This window comes from Monosiga brevicollis, genomic scaffold, assembly GCF_000002865.3.
Source record: "Monosiga brevicollis MX1 MONBRscaffold_17 genomic scaffold, whole genome shotgun sequence".
Classification (NCBI taxonomy): Eukaryota; class Choanoflagellata; order Craspedida; family Salpingoecidae; genus Monosiga; species Monosiga brevicollis.
In genome coordinates this window covers 503925-524200 of record NW_001865054.1, presented here as the reverse complement: position 1 = coordinate 524200, position 20276 = coordinate 503925, and the positions used below count along the sequence as shown (strand labels likewise).

Here is a 20276-nt window from a genome sequence, read left to right as displayed (position 1 = left end):
CTACGGTGGTGTTGGACGTAATGTGGCCGAAGCCTTGGCGTACCTCGGTGTGTCTACCAGCTTTCACACGGTCGTCGGTGATGATCAGACGGGCCGAGGCCTCTTACAACACCTCGAGGCACTTCACGTGGTATGGCATTGCTTGCGTGTCTTGTGCCTGGATACGGGTTGGCAGCCCCTTGTGTTTGGACAAGGCATGGATCATCGATGTGCCTGTCACAAGCTGACTGTTCTCGCCCCTTGTTAGGATGTGTCGCTGGCTCAAGTCCTGCCTGCCTCGCGGACAGCCACGTATGCTGCATTCCTCGAGCGTGGTGCACTGGTCTCGGCCATCGCTGACATGGATGTGATGCAGCAGTTGTTGCGGTTTCAGCAGTTTCCCAAACTTGAGACTCAAGACATCATCCTGCTGGACGCCAACGGCCTGGGCGATCACCTGGACGCCACTGTGCGTGGGCCTCTTGAGGCCTGGCTCGCTCAACATCGCGGTGTGTAGCGCCGCCACCATCTCGCACCTACATGCCTGTGTCACATCGATGGTGATATTCATACACGAGGGAATCGCGCGAATTGTAGTGTGGTTGGAGCCAACGTCGACCGTACGAGCGATTGAGGCCGGCCGTCTGACCACGCGAATTCCAATTTGGGCCATCAGCCCGGACTTTCAAGAGTTTGGCGTGCTGCTTGAGCAGCTCTCTCGCTCTGCTGCGCATGACTATGCTGCTCTTGACCCCGCTGATACGGAGAGTACGTTGGACTTTGTTCAGACTCGGGTACGTCATCTGCCCGTCATCGCTACAGGCGGGCCCTGCTCTTGCTCGTTGTCTGGGGTTGCAAATGTACGCTCTCTGGGTTCTATCCGGGCTCTGTTCGCTTGTTCAACACGCTCGTTGGCTGTTCTTACACGGTCTGCATTGTAGTGGACTCGCCTTTTTGCCGACCACACGCCACACGGGCGCGCACCGTTGCTCTTTCTCAAGCGCGGTGCACAAGGCTTGATTGCACCAGATGTTGCAACGCTTCAGGCTTGGGCCGACCCGTCTCGAACCACGTCGCCGACCACTCCACACGTTTATCAGCATTTTTGCCCCGAGCCTGTGACTCAGATCGTCAATGTGACCGGTGCGGGCGATAGCATGGTTGCAGCCATCTTGGCCATGCTCTTGGCGCGTCGATACGACTCGGCCGTTGCCGTGGGGCTGCGGGCTGCCCGTTTGAGCCTTGCCTTTACAGGCGCCATCAACCCAGCCTCGTCGCAGCTTCGCGACTGTGTGGTCCACGGTGCTGGTCTCTCCGACCAGCCCGTCCTGTGACTCGACATGCAAGCTGCCATGCTGTGCTTGCAGCTGAGCTTGCACTAGACTGCTTCCCGTGCCCCGTATTCTTGTACTTCTTGTAATTGACCAGCCTCTCGGTTTGTGTCTGGTGTGGTGAATTGCACTACCTTCATCATCAGATCAACTAGCGCCTAGCCGCCTACGACTTGCAGAGTGACTTTGGCAAAGCGTGCGAATGAGGTGCCTGCGGTGCTTTTGTGTGATCTGATGAACGTTGCTGCGTTGATTGATTTTTCTTGTCCATTTCCTTATAATCAAAGTAACCGTGTCTTCTTGTGTTCGTATTAAGCGAAGCCAGTATTACTGCCCATAGATACATTGTAGTGTGATTGTCTTGCCTTTGCCCAACAGCGAGCAAAAAAACACATGGTCAGAATTATCTGCTTCACGTTATTCCGTCGGCAGGTATACGCCGCCTGCAGAGGGGTCAAGTTCGGTAGAAACAATCGAAGCAGATTGAGAAATTATAGCAAAAATATCGAAAAATTCGCTCAAAAGTCCGACGCTACCAACTGTAAGGGTTGCTTGTCAACTCAAATTTGTTGTCATCATCACACACACACACGCACACACACGAAAATTTCATCTCTTTCGCGCACGATCGCACTTTGCACTACATCCGGATGTATTTTCGAGGGGAGCACGACTCTTTGCTCTGAGACCGGTTTGATCGAGGGTGCTACCCTCGCTGGAGTACGCGTGGGACGCTTGTCGACTTGGTCGAGGATACAAGGTGCTGACTCGCAGTCGCATTGATTGAGAGTCGGACCAAAGGCACATCGCTGTCATGCCTGGCATCCCAGCACCGGTCGTGACGCCCACGAGCGAATTCATCAACCCTCAACAAAAAGTCAAGATTGTATGCCAAGCGGCAGGTGTCGACATCTTCTACACGGTTAGTCAGTGGCCTGCTAGTACACATCACTGCGCGTTCCGGCCCGGGGCGCAACTCTCAAGCAGGCCTGCCTTGCGACCTTCTTTCCAGCTGACCGGCGACAAGCCTGAGCCCTTTGATCCCAGCAACAAACACACACTCAAGTACGGGTTTGCTGTCCGCGCTGGCTGCTCAGCAAGCGATGCGTGCAACGCCGTGTGTGCACCCACATGCACCATCTGCTCTCTTGCGTTTACTGCGGGAATACTCACCTGGTCGCTCCACTGCCCCACATGGTAGGTATCGCCGCCCTTTCACCCTGAGCAATGGCCGACGTGTCATCAAAGCTGTCGCCGTATCAAGGTTGGTCCGACCCCATGTGTCAGCGTCACGTGCGATAGCTCACAAAAAATCACGCGCCGGGGTATGATAAACTCGGCATCATGCGCAGAAAAAATCTCCGACAAGCTCCCAGCAGCATCGTGACGAAGTACTTTCAAGTCGACGAGGTAACGTGCAGTGCGCGTGGGTTGCACACCTGTCTGATCCCACCCAAGCGTCGCGTATACACTGCCGGTGCACGTTTAAGGAGCATGTGACAGTCTCAAGAGTCACCGTGCCCAGTGTGGGTCAAGCAGCAGTGCTCATCGTCATTTCTCATTGGGGCATAGGCAGAGCCTGTCGTGGATCTGCCCGAGACCGCGCCGACCGAGGACAAGCAGTCCACAGTGGTGTTATCTGGCGACGAGTACGGCGACGAACAACTCGAATCTCAAGTCCCGGATCCGCGTGGTGGGTTCAATCCAGTGCGCAAGAGCAGGAAAAAGGCTACTGCTTCAAATACCCGTAGCACCACGAGACGCGACGAGTGGGCCCCCAATGCCAGCCAGACTACACCAGCAGAGCCCTCATGGATGACCGCGACCCAGCGCCAGAGGCCACCTCGGCCCTTGCATGATCAAAGCCTTCTTGACAACCCCGTCCCAAGCTCTGGACACACAAATCACGGCCCACCTGTCGTGGAACGTAACGACAGCCAGCACCAGCCGCCACACGGGCCCACAGCACCGCCAAGCTCGGCCATGCATGCCCCAACATGGGCGCAGACCTATGGTCCCGCCCCCGGGCAATATTACCAACAAGGCCCACCTCAAGCCGGCAATGGCGGCTACCCACCTCAGCAGCAGCAACCACAACAGCACCCACCCGTCCCACCGCAAATGCAAGGCCCATCCAATGGCATTCCTTTCAGCATGGCGTCGGCTCCTGGCTACGGCATGACACCGGTGGCTTCACACCCCTATGCGACCCAGGCTTATCCATACCCGCAACAACAGCAACAACTGCAGCCACAGCAGCCGCCACAACATCCACCATACCAGCAATTTCCAACCCCACAAGCAACTGGCAACATGTCCTTTGGTGCCTACCCCCAAGAATACAACGCGCCTCAACACCAGCATGGCCCGCAGAACGGGCAATCACGCCCAGGCGACAACCTCTCGCTGGACGACACTGCTGCGCTGGTGGCAGCCAAGCGCATGCAAGAACGGGCCGATCTTCTGCTAGCTGCCTTCAACGGCAGCGGCGACGCAATCCACCAGGCGCAACACACGCGCGCGCGCGAGCGCGTACACGATCAAGTCAAGAGCCTCACATCCAGTTTCAACGGCGGTCGTTCTGTTACTCAGCGCCTCGATGCCTCTGGCCGCATGATGCGCCCACCAACAGCTGATGCTATCCGAAACGCCGACACCACCCGTGCAGAACACGAACTGTTGCGCAGCAGTCTCATGAACGGGAGCAACGTCCCGCAGATTGCCCCCGATGCTGCTCCGACCCGCACTGGGCAGCCAGCTCGACCGGCCACGGCGGCAGCTCTCGCCGGCTCAACTGCATCCTCTTCCTTTGTCTTCCCTCGCACAGTTCGCGTTGCGTACGTTTATCTTTTTCGCATGCGCAGCACTTTTCCAGGGGATTCACGTGCCAAGTGGGATTGATGGGTGCGTTGGCCGAGTATTCACGTGAAATTCTCACACGCCGCGACTTTTTGCGTGCACCCATGCCTGGTTATCAACCTGCAGAAAACAGCGTCACGTGGCCATCCAGGCCGACATGCTGCAGTTCGAAAAGCCCAATGGCAAGAAAAATGGAGCCCGAAACTCTGTACGGACTGAGGCCACACGTAAGCGCACCTCCGGTTGTCGTGGTAGCCCATCATATGGGGCAGTGCAGCCAGTCATAGCACATGGCCTCTTCAAAATCAGTCGTTCGCATGAATTCTTGGCTTTCATGCTCACCAAGGCTGTCCTGTCTGTCGCAATAGAGCCACAAGGTCCCGGCATCTCGGACGTGAGTCCCGGCCAGGGATACTGGCGCTTACAAGTTGATCACCTGGCACACTTCATGAAACAGCACCTGCGAACATCTCACACTCTGCAAGCTGCCATCGGCAAGCCGCGGTTCAAGGCCGTGGAACAGTTACGCGTCGAAGAAACACCTCGACACATTGTGGTGACCACATGGTTGACCAAAGCAAATGCACCAGAAGCAGGTAAAGGGGAGGCGGTGCCTGTGAATGCTGCCAAAACTGCTATCGAGCGTGTGCGACTTGAACAAGCCCGCTCCAATACACGAGGCGCAGCTGCAAATACCAAGCAGCGGCCCCAATCAAGTGACTTGCTTCGAAATGGCCGACGTCAGCAGCGCGGCCTACGAAGCATGGAGGACGAGGAGGAAGAGGATGATCGAGAGTCTGCGCATACTTCCTCGCGAGGTGGCGTCGGAAAAGGCCGGAGCCGCTCACACGCCAAAAACAATAAACCTGCCGACAGCGATAGCGATGATGGAACGATTGATAGCTTCAGCTTCTCGTCTTCCAGTGAGGAGGAAGATGAGGAAGAGGCCGTCTCGAGCAAGGTTACTCCGCGAAAGCACAAAACTGGTTCCCGCACGCCAGCCAAAAGCCCTGCTGACGGCCTGGCAGCGACACTCAGACAGTCAGTTGAGCGTCGGCGTCAAGGCACTTCGCCTGCAAGTCGTCAGCGCTCTCAAACGGCCGATGGACATCGTCAGCAGCGAGCCGATCGTTCGCAGACGGGTTCTCGCTCTTCATCACGACCGGGCAGTGCGGCTCCGCGTGAGCTTGAACTGTGAGTCGCCGGGGGTTCGGTCACTGTTTTTGCGGTGCACGGCTCCTAGCCTGCCTGTTTGCCGGTACGGCTCACCAACCTGCCGCTCACTGTGCCTGGTTGCTTAGGGATCCCACCCTGTTGCTCTTTAGGGAAGTGGCACAATTTGGACAAGGGCGTGCGCAGTTCATTAAGGAACAATTGGAAGCTGATGTGAACGTGAATCAGGTGGATCGCTCTTCCAAATGCACGCCGCTTTATCTCGCGTGCAAGCACGGCCACCTTGACGCCGTGCGAGAGCTGTTGGATCATGGTGCCAAACCAGACATCCTCTGCGGTCGTGATGTGAGATACCGCAATGTCGTTTCCGTTGCTGATGCGCCTTGCTAGGCCAAGTGATGTCCTCTCTACGATACCGCAAAACTCATTTCTGTGTTCGGTGATGCCGTGCTTTTTATTTTCTGTGGTAGCGGGATACGGCCCTACATGCATGCATTTCTGCTCCTCGAGCGCAGCTTGAAATGGCTGAGCTGCTTGTTGCAGCCAAAGCAGATTTGACCCTGGTGAATGCCCAGGGCCAGTCGGCGCAAGTTCTTGCAAGTATGTCTTCAACAACTTACTGCGATCCGAGCCCATCGAGTGGGAGGGCACGAAAAGGGTGGATATTATTCATGCATTTGTCGGCCCGTTCAGAGTGTAGCGCTCACCAGATTCGTGTGCCCATTCATAGCGTCGCGTTCTCGCAATGACATGGCCAAAATGTTGGCAAAAGCCTTGGGAGAGCAGATGCTGGACAAACACAGCCAATCCACTCTCAAATAACCTTTTTTTTTTTTTTTGAGATGCGAGAGCTTATGCATAGCAAGCGTTGAATTAGGACATGGACTGGTGCGACCACATATTCGTGCCGTGCACATACAATTGGATGAACATAGTGTATGTAGTGTTTTGAGGGCCACCGCATGACTCTTGCCCCGGGGTTGAGGCGCGCACAATGGTCAGAGCACCCTCTTTGTATGCTGTTGAGAATGTGCGCAAAGACACTTCAACCATTAAAGAAACAAAACAAGCAAGACACTTTTACGAGGTTGAGGATGGGATGCTTACTCATGCTTGGGGCGTTTTTGAGTGGGTGCGCCATCTGTAGTTGCACCCCGGCTCACACTACCCCTAGAGTGAGGCACCAAGCTGGGTGAGAACATGGGGCAACCTGGAAAAAAGGGTGCTCAGGCAGCTCAACGCTTACGGGATTGGGCCTCCACGTTTGTGAGCATCATAGCACGCTTTCATGCGGTCCTTGTTGGTCTCTGACACATCACTGTGGTCTACAATCGGCTCAGGATAGTCCTTGCCTATCATACAAGGAGAAGACACGACGAGGCGGTGGAAACAGTCCGCTTGCACGTGAGCATGCTCGTTTCCAGATGGCTATCAAAGTGTCGGCACAAACTTGTGTGCAGGGACACAGCGCTATGCGGCTAGACCCACCGATGATGCACTTGGCCTTTTGCTGCACCTCCTTGGGGGCTTTCCAGGGCTCGTAGATGTATCTATCGTGCGGCCAGTGAGTCCAGTCATTTTGAACACCGCAACAACTCGTTGACAGCCAGCCATCGAGCTCTCTTAAGTCTGGTGTTCGGCTGCCCCACACCAGGCGATACCAACTTCTTGGGCATGTCCTTCAACACGGGAAGGTATTTACGGATGAAGGCACCCTCTTTGTCATACTTCTGACCAAATCCAATGGGCGAGTACACTCTGTATTGTTACACGAACAATGTGCATGTGAAGTAAGCGTGGGTCGAGTATGAATACAGGCTTGCGCTTGTCTTGATAAGTACAAGTGATGGGCCTACCGGAAGTATTGGTAAAAAAAGCTTGAGCAGCTCAGCCACATCCAATTGGCGTTGTTGAGATGCCAGTCAGCATCGACCAGATGCTTTTCAAAGATGCGCTGATTCCCAGCAACAGCATGCATTGTGGTATGGTGTCAGCGGGCAGCCGTTGGACGTGGCCCAACGAGCGGAACGAGGTTTTGGTCATGTGACGGGTACTGAAAGTTCCATTGCACGTACCGCGCCGTGTTCCCATGACTGATAGAGGTCACCGCGGGTAAGAAAGCAAGCAACCGCATGGCGAGCCAAGTGATGCATCCAGCCCTCATGGCGCAACTAGCGTCCCTCGCAATTGTGCAAAGGTGAGAGAAAGCCAGTAGCACATGGTGCACGCAAAGGCAGGCTGGGGACATAGAAGCGGCCCCACGTCAAGGCACAAGGCGCTTTCCACGGAGCGCGCAAAAACAAACTTGGGCCATGCATGCATCAATCCAGGGGTAGCCCGTCTTTGAGTTCTCCCAGGCATCGAGGAATTTCTCCGAATAGTCCCAGTCAATTTGACGGCAGATGCGGTTGCCCTTCATCTTGTCAAAATTCTTGACAGCGTAGCCACACAGGTGAAATAGCTCGCGAAAGAGCAACTGGCCGTGCAGGGACTCTGGTGGTGTGCTGTGATCCTTCTTCTCATCGTACACCTGCCCTTGTCAGAAGCAAAAAGGCAAAAAAAAAATTAGTGGGAGATTGGGGTGAACCATTGATCGGTCATCATACATTGGCACCATTGCCTGACCTTTTGCACATCATACCAAAACTTGCGAACCGATAGACAACCCATCTTCATGTAAGGGCTGAGACCGGTGGTGTCGGGGTCAAGAGCCGCAGGACTACTCGTCGACAGTTGCACACAGAACGCAAAGGTGGATCGTCAGAGAACATGCACGGGAGCGCAGGCTCGGACATCTGGTGAGGCTCAGCTGAGAAGATGAATCATATCTGCCAAAGGAGCATCGTACTTGGTCTTGGGCTTCTCGAAAGTTGCAATCCAATTCTTCTTTTTAATAAAATGCTCGAGGCGCTTCAGGGCCTCTCGTTCACCTCCGGGAAAAAGGACCTTGAAAAACGACGGCCATGTAGTTATAGATGCCAGGACAGCGCGCTTGTACGACGGGCTGGATTACGGGCTGGGTAGCGACGTCAGGATTACGGGCGGGGCGGCTAACCATTTGTGGGGCCTTGATGGGACTGTAGCCCATCTCTTTGAGCGTTGGGACGTCGTAGGATTTGTCCTGGCGATCCTGTCAAAGGTGGGTCCCACGAAATCACGGGAGAGAAGTCAGAAGGAATTCGCTTGATGAGCGACAACTAGAAGCCGTAGTAGCAACAAAGAGACCAAGAGCAGTATGACAGCACCAGTGCTCATGCTAGTGGGAAGGAGGGGGGAGCGGGTTCACCTCGTCGGACACGTCTGGAAAATCACTCTTTGTTGGTGTTTCTACCGGCTGGGGAGGTGGGCCGACTTGACGGAGGAGGCTTTGCATGGGTTTGATTCCTGTGGGAACCTGATACAAGGTGAGGTTTGCTTTTGGTGCAGGCAAGCAGTGCTTTGAACATTTAATGAGCCAACCTTACTAGCGCCACCACACTTTTTGAGATACGATTCTGGATCGTGTAGCATGTGGCCTGCTTCAGCAATGACCTCGACGTTATGCTGCACAAGGCATGTCAGGGTGAGCCAAACAAAACCCTCTTCCTTTGGCTTCTTTGCTCGCGCTGGAGCAAAAAGAATGCGACGGTTTGCTCCACCCTGACTTCATTCTGTGAGCCTAACAAAGGGCTAGGCAGAGCTACCTTTTTGGCAAGGTCATTGATTGCCGCGTCTCGAACACGGGCATAGGGCTCCGTATCCAGCTCATAGGTCAAACGCGTGACCTTCCATTCCTATAGGAATTATGAAAAGTAAGCGGCCCATTTTGTTAAGGGGCGCGTGTGTAGCGCGTGTGTAGCTTGTGTGTAGCTTGTGCGATGGCAAGTACAAGGCATCAGCCTCAGTACCTTGAATTTCTTTGGGAGCTGCTCCTCTGGTTTGCCTCGTAGCACGTAGAGGCGTGAGCCAAGCCCCCGCAATTGCTCATCCAGGTCTTTGAGCGACTGTGGCACCAGAGGCAGCAAGGGCGTTAAGGGGGCCCAGCGCAATGTGTGAGCGAATAGGACAGCTCTCCATGAAGCACTGGGCTCAGGCTCGAACATACCTCGAGAAGGAAGTTGTAGCGTAGCACGCCCACATTCTCGGGCTTGGCAAAGTGCGGATCAATCACGAAGACCGGGTACACCTAGGTGCACATGTATTGAAGAACAAGTTGTCCATTGAGTCCTGTTTTGAGCAGCAACCTCAGAGGGCATCTAGGACAGACAACAGCGCCATACCTGGGTGGCCCCGCGCAGTGCACGCCACAGGGCTGGATTGTCATGCAGGCGCTGGCCTTTCCGAAACCAGTGCAACGAGATGCTTGAGGAGCTCATGTTGGCAATTGGGCTGCTGACGCTTCACCTTGACCGAGAGAAAAAATGCCACTCAGCACACCCTGCAGCTTCTTCGCCTTGGCTCTTGACCTGTCGGTTCTTCGGCTCCAGCCCCACCCCAGCCCTTCCTCACCCGGATCGGAGCCCACAGCCACAGCCACAGCCACAGTCCACAGTCCACACCCCAGTGAGAGAGCGAAAAATCAAAAGTTGCAGCCCGAAATGATCATCTGCATGCTGACAATTCGCCAACCACAAGTTTTGCTTGTAACGCTGCTTCTTCTTTAAAATTAAGCTTGTGCCTTGAATGTGCTTTCTCTCTCAAACGGTAACAGTCACAACATACATCTCTGAATACACATCTAGTTTTGCTTTATCCCAAGTTTTAAGCCGATTCCTCTCTCTGCATGACTAGCCATCAGCGGCTACATCTCTTCATGGCGGTTCTTCATTTTGAAATCCTCAAAGAGAGGAGAGAGAGAGATGTGATCAGATCGACGAACGACCAGCCTCATGACTGCAGGAGGGGCACTGAGTCTGGCTGTGCTGGTGGGCGCGCTGGCGTGGTATGGGCTGGAGCAAGATGTTCTAGTCTATGCCGGTCTGAGCCTGGTCTCTGGTGCTCTCTTGACCATTGGTTTGCGACACCTGGGTGGTACAAGGTGGGTATGAAGGAGGGCAGCTTTGGGTCCAGCAGACTGTTCGACACACGCGATTGTTGCGCCGGCAAGTGTTCATTGGACGGGTTGTTGTTGCCATGGGTTCCTTTTTAGCCTGGCCGAAACACTAGTAGTGGCGTTGGTGGCACGCATCACCCATACCTGGCGATCCACAGACACTGCGCGTCGACCCATTCTGGTGCATGATCTGGAGCGCTCGGCAACCTGGCGGGCCATTGAGCGGGTAAGCGCTGTCTTCTTCCTGCGACTTGATGGTCGAGGTCGGATATGTTGAAACAGCGGGCTGCCTGTGGCGCCTTCCCTTGCTTTTGGGACGCCTGTGTTTGAGCACGAATCAACTGATCCCCCGCCCGCACCCGAACGCTAGCTACTGCCCCTGATTGAACGCGATTTTGTGCGCGTGTGGTATGATACAAGCTTTGACGAGCACGGTGAATTTCCACACGAGGCCATCTTGTCCGTGCGCCAACTTTTGCGTCGGGTATGCTCTTGGTGCAACAGGGCGAATGTTTGGCTTTGCCCTGCCGACGCACGATGCTCAATACTTTTATCCCCTGTTTTGGTGCACAGCTCGTCATCCGCTTTTTTGAGCGCGACCGAGCCTCTCTGATTGAGCGCGTGGTAAACATTTTGGGCCAGCACATTGAGCGCTTTATCAAAGCGAAAGAAGCCACGCATGGTTAGCCAACGTGTGCCACGCTAGCTGCAAGCCACGTAGAAAAGTTGCTTTTTCTTCCTTTTTTCTAATCGCTGCGCGTGTGGGGTGCGCATCTGTTTTGTTCGCATGCGTGCAGGGGGTGACAGCAGTGTCGCGCGATTGGTTGAGCTGTTCGAAGACCCCAGGTTCAGCCCAGAGACAATTGGAGTGCTTCATCCTGCAGTGTCCACTCGTGACATTGGTGCTCGTCGTGACCACTTTGCCCAGGTTTGATTAGTTTTCAGCTGCAAATGACTAAGCAGGCACGAGTCCTTGGACAAGAGGGTTGTCGATCGATCTTGTTCGCCGCAGATTCAAGCATAATGGTGTGTTTGCTGATCGTACAGGTCTTCAAGCCGGTGCTACATGATCTTCGCTATGAAGCAGAGCTCGAGGACAAGGACGTGCTCACCCATGTCTTGGCCATTGTAGCCTCCACTTGCGTATGTCGAAGAAACAGAGGATCCCCCCACCCCCCGTTCGTTCATCTACTCCCTCCTACGCACCCGACCCAGCCTGGTTCAGCAGGAACAGAGACAGGCGAAATTGTACCTCCGAGCCACGGGTCAATCCAAATGGTCTTGCCTCTTTTTGCTCATGTCGATGATGTTTCAGATTGTCCTGCCCACTATTGACGCCTTCATTGATCCGGCCTGGACCATTGCCTACTGTGTCACGCTCTTGGATGCTGCGGGTGGTGGCCCAGCGACGCCCTCGCCCCCAGGGTCCGCGGCTCACGCCACAGCGAAGATGCGCAACGTCGACCAGCCTGTGCGCTTGGACGATGAGGATCTTGAGTCAGACGCACAATCAGACGCCTCTTCAACCAGCGACTTGGACTTTGAGGAAGCCTCTTTGCGTTCAGGGGAGAGCTTTGCCTCTGCCTTGTCTGGAATGCCCCAGACCAACTCCAATCAAGCCCATCACTTTTGCGTTGCTGTGGAAAGCTATGAGCGCCTCGAAGTAGGTGCTTGTTGCGTTCATTTCAGTTTTTCCCACCGCCATGTGGCTTGCGTCACCTTGTGCGTTCACACCCCATGCACCGGGGCGCGTAGACACACGTGGAATACATTGTCGATGTTTGGTTGGACAAGACCAATGATCGGAAAAACGCTGCCGTGCTCACGCCTTCTGAAGATGAAAAATGGCAGCTTCGACGACGGTGACGTTCTTGCTGGTCCAATGTCAATTTCGAGTCTCCCATTAGCCAATGTCCAATAGTATCATCTGATATCTGCCACACTTGCATGCTGCCCTTTAGGTTCCGAGACTTTGCTAACCTATTGTCCCAGCTGCGTCGAGCTCACCCCAAGGAGACCAAGCACCTGATGCTCAAGCAACGCTACTTGTCTAGCATAAGCGGCAGGCGCCAGTCAGTTTTTCTCGACATGTCTTGTACTTCTTTCTTTGTCAGCCGAGTGAAACTGAATGACGGGTAGCTTTGTTTGTCTCTCATCTTGGTTGGCATGCACTGACTGATTTGGCTGATGCAGCAGCGACGAGTACCTTGAGGAACGTCGAATTGCACTTGATGCTTTTTTGCAGGTGCTTGATTGAAGGCCACCCGTTTTTCCAATTTTTTTTTTTCCTCTCCTTATCTTCACCGTCGACGATTTCTGCGTTACTTGTGCCATCTGTTCTCAAAACCGTTGTTGCGCGATCATGTGCAGGCCGTTATCAATTGTGGGTTGGGTGACTCGCCGTTGCTGTGTGACTTTTTAAACGCCGACAGCCATACCTATTCCGACGGTAGGTCTACTGCGCAAGTCGCCCGGCCCCGACGCAGGCAGCTTGCAAGTGACCTTTTGTTATCCCAACGCCTGCAGCTCAGCGTCTGCGTAAGCGCTCGATCATGCGCAGTGCGGCCTCCATGGGGTTTCAACAAGTGAGTCGATGAGCGTATTTCGCATCTGGCCACTGCTTTGATGCCTTTGACTCGAGCTCAAATTGGGTGCATGGTGATGCTCAGATCAGCTCCTTTACGCAACGAGCAGCAAAACTAGTTTTGGGAGCAACGATCAATCGACGGTCTCATCCTCAGCGCTCTGGTAAGCAATGTTTTGGATGAGCTGCCTCCTTCTTTGTGTGCTGCCCCGCTCAGGCGAGCTGCTTCCAGATCGCACTGCAAAGCAGTTTGTGGCCCGATCCACCGTGGAAACTGAAGCGGCAGCCGTATTTCAGCCATACATTCAACAACAGGTTCGTGCTTCGGTCAACCTCCATGTGCGATCTTGCTGCCAACCCGGCAAGATTTCGGCACGCAGACAAAGGGCAGATTGAAAGGCCTGTTTTTCCTTTTCCTTCCCCCCCCCCCTTTTTTTTTTGTTCTTTTCAAGTGCGTTGCTTCTCTACTCGTTTATTTTCCAGACTAGTCAATCAAGCCACGCCGAGTCAACAATTCATGAAATACATCTTGTGCCGTGGCGGGCGCCCCGCCTCGCACATTGCTTGCGGCGCCTAGCTGCCGAGGTTTGGGACGATATTGTCTCCGTACTTGAAACAGTATATGCACATGGCTTTGAATAATCGTTGTTATGGGGCTTGCGTCTAGGCCTTTCACGTGCGTTCGAACCGGCTTTTCGTTTTCAATGCACCTTGCTCTGGGGCAATCAATGCGTATGTATTCGCACGTTCATATTGCATGTTAGCCATGTCTGACTCCATGTGATTCACACGAGCCGCAATGCCTTGTACGCAGCTATCTAGACGCTCTCTTGCAGCGCTTGAGCTCAGACGCGTTGTTGGCCAGTCAAGTGCGAGCCCTGGAAGAATCGCTGTGGCCAGGAGGGACTTGGTTTCAAAAGTAAGACTGTGTTTTTTGCTTCTGGTGGTATCCGCTCACTTGTGAGGCTAGGTTCTCAACTCTGTATATCGCTTGCTGCGTCTTCTGACTTCTCTTTAAAGCTTGCCCATTCCCGAGCCCCCGCTGGAGTCACTCAAAGCACAACGCAAGACTGCTGTCAATCTTGTGCTCAGCATGTGTCCGGCCTGGATTTTGGTCATGCTGGGCCACGGCGGACGCGATTCAGTCATGCTCGTGCTTGAGTCGATCAGCACAGATAGTGTCATTACGCAGCACCTCTTCTCGCGTCTAATGGATGAGTTGCTGGTGTGGTTGCTTTAGGAAGCATTCATTCTATTGGGTGAACCCAGCAGAGCAGATGTAAAGCTTCTTGCTGCAACAACGAGTTGATTCAGAAGAGAAGAGAAGCAAAGATAATATAGAAGAGCAAGGCAAAGGAGGTTGAGAAATCCAATCAATAAATCATGTCAATTGATCCTTGCCACCCGAGCCCGCGCAGGGATACACCATTCGCTTTTTGCGAATTTTTGTTGTTTCAAACACGTGAAACTCTGTATTGTTTTCACTGTCACCAAGGTTGTCCATGGGGTCGTTTGACCTCGAGTTTGGGTACAAAGCCGAGAAAGGAATTGTTGGACTGTTGGTTCACGCTCTGATAGACTGCGCTCATGCCAGGCCTAGGAACTGCGAGTCCCGGCGAACATCTTCTCGAGTTGCCTCGGCGTTGGGCACAAAATCTGTGATACGCTGTGGCCAGCCAGCTGGTGGTTGGCTGGCCGCCAAAAGTCGAAGCAAGTTGTCCAAATCATCGGTGGGAGGTCCATATTGCTTTCTGTTGATGAGCCAGCGACCGCCAGCATCACGCATCACGAGGTGGTGCGTCGGTTTGCCTCGGAAGGTCAGTGACATGACAATGTCCTCAGAATCTGGGCTTCGTTGCCGCAACAAAAATTGTCCATCTATCTTGCGAAGCTCAAGGGCTTCATCCGCCTCGACTTTGCTGATGGCACCGTGGAGCCAGGCTATGATATGCAAGCCAAATAGGAGTGAGGTCAGACTTTCGGTGCGGTAGGTTGTTTGAGTTGAGGAGCTTCAAACAAAACAACAACTCAACGGCGACAACGACAACAAAAGGTAGAACAAGAGCAGCAACAGCGGCATCAGCCGCGTCCACAGCATTGTATAAAAATGGCTCATGATTCGCAAATTCTTGAGGCTACATACTGCGCGTGGGTTTGCCGCTGTCAGGGGGTGGTGAATCGGCCGTTTCGGTGACGACAGGCAGCGCGGAAGCACGCTGAGTGGCCGGGTTTCGGGTCGGTGGCTGGGCTGCTGCAGACGCGGTGTGATTCTCTGCCACAGGGAGCTCGTCCTCATCCAATGGCGCGTCTGGGACCAGGGACATGCGGCGCGATAGACCCATGACGGCGGGCGAATAGGCAGAGCCTGTGGGTGTGGGGCGGTTGGACGTGCGGCGTGGCAGTGTGTCTTGACCATCTGTGTTGATGGAGGCACGGGGTGCATCGTCGGGTGGGGGCAGCTCGCTCACGAACAGGCTTTCCAAGAGCTCTGAAGGGGAGCGCGAGGCTGTGTGACCGTGGCGGGCGTGGGCTTGATCCATTTCCCGATGAATAACCGCAAAGCTGCCGTGCACCTTTGAAAGGGCTTGGTAGTCACTGTGGGTGCTGGCCGTAGCCTCAAGTACTCCTCCAATGAGTGTCATGTAAACTTTAGCCTGGTTGCCCACAGACTGCAAGGCTTCTGCCAGGTCCAAGTTGAGCTTTTTCTCATAGGCGCTCACAGCACGGGCACCGGGGCCACCTTTCTCGCGAAGTGCTTTGACAGCCGCAAGTGCATTGTGTAGACCCCTGGCGAATGTCTGCAGTGGTGAGCTCAGCAAGTCGCTGACGCGCTGCAAGGCAGCTCCGATGGTGCCCTTGGCACCTTGCTCGCGCCGCACAAGATCTTGCAGAATTTTGAGGCTGTTGGCAGCAGCATCGCACAGCTCGTTGGTGTTCAGAAAGATGCTGTCCGTCTGCAGGGGGCCCAAGTCACCCTGAATCGCCATGCGCATGGCCTGCATTGCTTGCAAGAGTCGAGTCGCTAGCGCATGGCTGTCTGCTAGTTGATTCATGGCTCGCGCTCGTGCCTCATTGCGAGCCTCAGCGTTGGCACCATGCGTCAGCACCGCCACTGGCGGTCGTGGGATAGACGACACGCGCTCACGGGAGATGAGCGCTGGCTCAAGCAAGGTTGCGCCGTAGCGACTGGCCTTGAGCGCGCGATCGACCTCAAAGACGCCGGGAGTTGAACGAAAGCTGCCCTGAAACGGGCCATACTCCACGTCTTTGGAGAACACGTGCCACACCTTGGTTGTGTCCCCTGGATGCGGTTTGTCATCGACCACAAAGGCAAATGGGGCTGGGCTACCTGCCGAATCTGAGATGACCCAGGCAGACTTTTGAGCCACCCAGTACAAAGCCAAAGCTTCTTTTGAGTGATAAAAGACCGGACGACCGCAGTACGTATACTGAGACCACTGGTAGGTCCCGTTGATCTGAAGGAGCAGGGCGCGTCAAGGGTTCGACACATGTTAAGAAGAAAAACAACAAAGATCGTTAAAATTGTGACTTGAAAAGGAGTCGCTTGCAATGCATGTGCTCTGATTCGTGTCTGTGAGTGTACCATACACACCTTGGAATTGGCCAAGGTAGCGAGGCGACCGCCAATCTGCACGTCATCCTCGCCTTTTGCACCCCGCGGTGGCTCCAGCACATCAAAAGCTACCACCTCATAGGTGGTGAGACCCACATTGGGATCGAGCAACCAGAACCAGCGTCGCACCGCGTGCTGAGTTGAAGCCAACTGGTGGAGGGGCAGCACAAAACAGCCAGCGCACAACGAGCCTGGGCGTAGTGATCGCAATCGCGTGAGTCAGGATGGCCGCCACTCTTGAGCACGATTTCCAGCACACCCCCAACAGTGTGTGGCTGCGCGCATCACACAACACAGCTCACGCGTTCTCACACCTATGGGACCATCTCTGACGAGGACTTACCACTTGATGACATAGGTTCGGAGGATACGAGAGCAACGGCCACCTGAAATTCAATCTCGTGGCCGTGCAGCTTCTCCAGTTGCCATTGAAACACCTAACAATGAGGCACACATTGGATGCAGCAGATCAGTCAAATTGTTGAGGGCAGCAATGCATAAGCGGACAACGAGGACTCGCTGATGTTGGAAGGGCGCGGCGGGGGAGCATGACCATGCACCTCATTGAAAATGGGGCAACAGGTGCCGGCGTGGATCTTGCTAGATTTTTTGAAAGGGGAGTCGCGTGGTGGGCGTAGGGGTTTGAACAGCGTATGCACCAAAACTGCGGGCTCAGCGCGGGGCACCAGATGCACGCGAAGCTGAAACTTGAGGCTTGGATCAACAACCCCATTGAACAGGTCTCGGGCGCGATGAGCTTGGATAGTTAAAACGCCGTCTTTGGTAGCCATTTCAAGCTCGACGCGCCCAAATGGATGGCTCTGTCGCCCCAGCGTTTTGAAGCGGGTGGACATGCTGATGATCTGGCACCGCGGCTACCAATCGAATCAGCTCGCACGACCGGGGTTGGGAGGGGGGGTGGGAGGGGGGGGGGTAACACCAAGCAGCAGATGCTGAATGAACACAGACAAACAATAGCGCAGACAAAGTCCTGCAGCACCCCCGATGTGATGGATTGAGGAGGCACTCGACACTCAGTTGAAAAGGGAGAGGAGGGGGCGGGAGCGTTGTCGTGAAAAGTGTGAAAATTCTAAAAATAGACATCTACAGAACATTGGATGGCCAATTGTGCAGAAGAGAAAGCGTGCCTGACGAGCACATCATCGCGCCTTTTTGTGTTTGCGCTCGGGCATGAGGCAGTGTATGCGTGATGAACCAGGTCTGCGTGGAGTGGTTGGTTGTATACCAGATCTTCCCTATTGATGCAATTATTGAGTTAAAAATATTAAATAAGATGATGGCGTTTGCTGTCAACCTCCAAGAGTCGATATCATCACTGCAACTTGGAGAAGAAAGCTTGCATGGCTGGCAGATCCACAGCAGCTGCGGGTGTATTGCGTCGAGCCATTTCAGGGGTGGTTGCAGCTGAGGGGGCTGCAGAGTTTGAAGGGATGCTCAGATCCTGCATCGAGCTTGGGGCGTCTATGCTAGTGTCTTGCGTAGCCTCATGGTTGTCGTCGAGCAATAATGCCACCGCCTTTTGATCAAGAGCCTCGGTCGCCGTCTTGGGGGCTGAGGGAGAGAGCAAAGGAACCTTCGGCTCCACATCAAGGCTTTGCTGCAAAGCAGATCTGGTTTGTGCATTCAAGAGTCCTGGTGTCTGCATCTCGCTTTGCTCGCGTGCTTCATCGCGTTCTTGCTGCAGGGCTTTGTTAATTCCCATGAGTTCATTAATCTCAGTTAGATACGCCTCTTTGTCGTGTCGAGCCTGTGCGAGCTGTTGTCATCGAGAGGAAAGGGAAATGGCATAACGTCAGAGGATGAGTCAGCAACATGTGGATCTGTAATGACCAGGGGATGCATGCTTACTTGAGCTTCGACTTGAGAGCGAACCGTGATTTCATGTTGCATCTCGGCTTGCAATCGGCTGCACTGGCGATTTGCGGTCTAATGTGGGGCCCAAAGTCATTGAGCTTCGTAACCATCATGCATGGAGGGTGCGCAAACAAGTGCAAGCAGTCCAGGCCAGGTGCCGAAAAGGTCTTAAAAAAAAAGAAAAAAGAGAACAATTTTCAATCACCAGCCGACGCACGTTGAGCTGCTTTTGTAGTTGATCAACAACGGCCCGTGTTTCGTGATCACGGATGGCCGCAACGGCCTGCTCATCCAAAAGGCCTGCAACGTCATTGCTACCATCTTGTTCCTGAATGTAGCCTTGGAGCTCGTCGTGCAACTCTCTGCGGATGACAATGAGATCGTTGATTTCCTCAACAAGGTCCTTCTTCTCACATTGTGCTTGCTCCAACTCTTCTCCAAGCTGACTGCGCTCTTGCCGCCAGCTCTCTTCGGCAGCATGCCAACTTTCAACCTCTGCTTGGAGCCGTTTCACCTTTCAGAGTGCATGGGTGCAGGTGAATAGTCGGTGGAGAAGAAAACGAAATGGTGCGAAATAGAGAGCGGCAGAGTGAGCGGGTGGCTCGTACCTCAAGATCCTGCTTCTCTTGAAGACCCTCGAGCTCAGTGCATCGAGCCTGGGCCGTTCTTGCCTCATCTTGAGCACGCGACAGATCAGCGTGAAGCTCCACAAGGGCTTCGCTGTGCTTGTCGCGAGCTTCATTAAGCTGCGACGTCAGGTTCTCGATAAAACTCATCAAGGGTTGTGATTCGGCCTGAGCTTTTTTCAAAGCCACAGCCGACTCCTTGGCACGCTGCAATTCAGGCCGAGTCAGCAGACGCATACGGCCAAAGATATATCGTTAGCAATAGCAATGAGGTGCGACACACGTCCGCACGCCCTCCTACGCAGTCACCACATGGCACCAAGTTCAACCCACCAGCTCAAGGTCCTCGATGCGTGCTTGAGCCTTCACCAGAGCTTCACTCTTTTCGGCCAGCTGCGCGAAGAGGGGTGCAATGACAGTTAATCAGCTGAAAGCGTGCGGTGACGAAGAAGCTGCGAGACAGCAATGTACCTCCTCTTGCACAAGATCGAGATTGGCTTGTGCCAGGTTGCTGCTGGCAAATAAGCCAGTTTCTGGGCCCGCGGAATCTTGCTCATGCCGTCGTTGGTCTCGCAGCTCAGTTTGAATTGCCAACAAGTCGTTAATTTCATCTTGTTGCTCTTTTACCGTGTCGCGCAGCTCTTCCAATTCTTGCTCTTTGCTTGTTAATTTGTTGCGCAAGGTTTCCTCATCGCGCGTCAATCTAGTCTCTCGAAGCCCAGCAGCCTATGCGAGGAATACGGCCGGGCAAGGTTGCAGGAGATGGCATACCGTGAGATCTTGGAATTGGTTGCATGCACGTCAAGCATCGAATGCAAACCTTGAGTTGAGATTGCAAATCTTGCAGAGTGTCCCGTAGTTCTTGAACGTCGACGTCCTGGGAGGTTCCCAGCAGACCCCCAACGTCATCATCGGCTGGTACTCTATCATGAAATGCACGCAGCTCCTCGTTGAGATCCCGACGAATCATCAGCAGCTCGTTCACCTCATCCATGAGGTTACTATTTTCCCTTTGGGCTTCTTCAACTTCCTCTTTGTAAAAGTTGAGCTGACGCTTGACTTCATCCAATTCGCTAGAGTCAAGTTGTTGCCGTTGCATGGCGGCCATGTCCTCCTTGGCGTCTTCAAGACGTCGCTGAGCTTCGCGAAGCTCACCCTGTGCCAACTCCCGCTCAGTTGCTCG

General features: G+C 54.1%; 5 protein-coding genes across 5 annotated transcripts in view; 3 read left to right on the top strand and 2 right to left on the bottom strand.

The window, feature by feature from the left end:
• MONBRDRAFT_27110 (uncharacterized protein) overlaps positions 1 to 1313 on the top strand; it is a gene marked incomplete at both ends in the record, with an annotated part of 3606 nt that extends 2293 nt beyond the window's left edge. The window contains 4 exons of the mRNA XM_001747551.1: positions 89 to 167; positions 248 to 488; positions 577 to 773; positions 921 to 1313. Coding sequence (XP_001747603.1) covers positions 89 to 167; positions 248 to 488; positions 577 to 773; positions 921 to 1313 — 910 coding nt within the window. The remainder of the gene's footprint in view (positions 1 to 88; positions 168 to 247; positions 489 to 576; positions 774 to 920) is intronic.
• Positions 1314 to 2124: 811 nt separating this feature from the next.
• On the top strand, positions 2125 to 5732 carry MONBRDRAFT_27109 (uncharacterized protein; the record flags this gene model as incomplete). Its single annotated transcript, XM_001747550.1, has 7 exons — positions 2125 to 2232; positions 2323 to 2375; positions 2408 to 2507; positions 2883 to 4147; positions 4296 to 4396; positions 4538 to 5210; positions 5471 to 5732. The coding sequence occupies 7 exons, from the start codon at positions 2125 to 2127 to the stop codon at positions 5730 to 5732; spliced, it is 2562 nt and encodes an 853-aa protein (XP_001747602.1).
• A 713-nt stretch (positions 5733 to 6445) lies between these two features.
• On the bottom strand, positions 6446 to 9697 carry MONBRDRAFT_27108 (uncharacterized protein; the record flags this gene model as incomplete). The annotated part of the gene is made up of 15 exons (XM_001747454.1): positions 6446 to 6512; positions 6589 to 6694; positions 6831 to 6892; positions 7008 to 7100; positions 7199 to 7296; positions 7418 to 7513; positions 7648 to 7872; positions 7968 to 8061; positions 8191 to 8288; positions 8398 to 8472; positions 8802 to 8885; positions 9026 to 9115; positions 9230 to 9325; positions 9427 to 9507; positions 9602 to 9697. 15 exons carry the CDS (start codon positions 9695 to 9697, stop codon positions 6446 to 6448), a joined length of 1461 nt encoding a protein of 486 aa, XP_001747506.1.
• A 513-nt stretch (positions 9698 to 10210) lies between these two features.
• MONBRDRAFT_37864 (uncharacterized protein) lies at positions 10211 to 14365 on the top strand (the record flags this gene model as incomplete). Its single annotated transcript, XM_001747549.1, has 9 exons — positions 10211 to 10359; positions 10471 to 10600; positions 10948 to 11056; positions 11387 to 11517; positions 11690 to 12037; positions 12745 to 12823; positions 12901 to 12959; positions 13176 to 13273; positions 13979 to 14365. 9 exons carry the CDS (start codon positions 10211 to 10213, stop codon positions 14196 to 14198), a joined length of 1323 nt encoding a protein of 440 aa, XP_001747601.1. The 3' UTR covers positions 14199 to 14365.
• A 178-nt stretch (positions 14366 to 14543) lies between these two features.
• Positions 14544 to 17446, bottom strand: MONBRDRAFT_27106 (uncharacterized protein; the record flags this gene model as incomplete). Its single annotated transcript, XM_001747453.1, has 5 exons — positions 14544 to 14899; positions 15102 to 16434; positions 16572 to 16783; positions 16936 to 17029; positions 17153 to 17446. The coding sequence occupies 5 exons, from the start codon at positions 17444 to 17446 to the stop codon at positions 14544 to 14546; spliced, it is 2289 nt and encodes a 762-aa protein (XP_001747505.1).
• Between the last annotated feature and the right edge of the window lie 2830 nt (positions 17447 to 20276).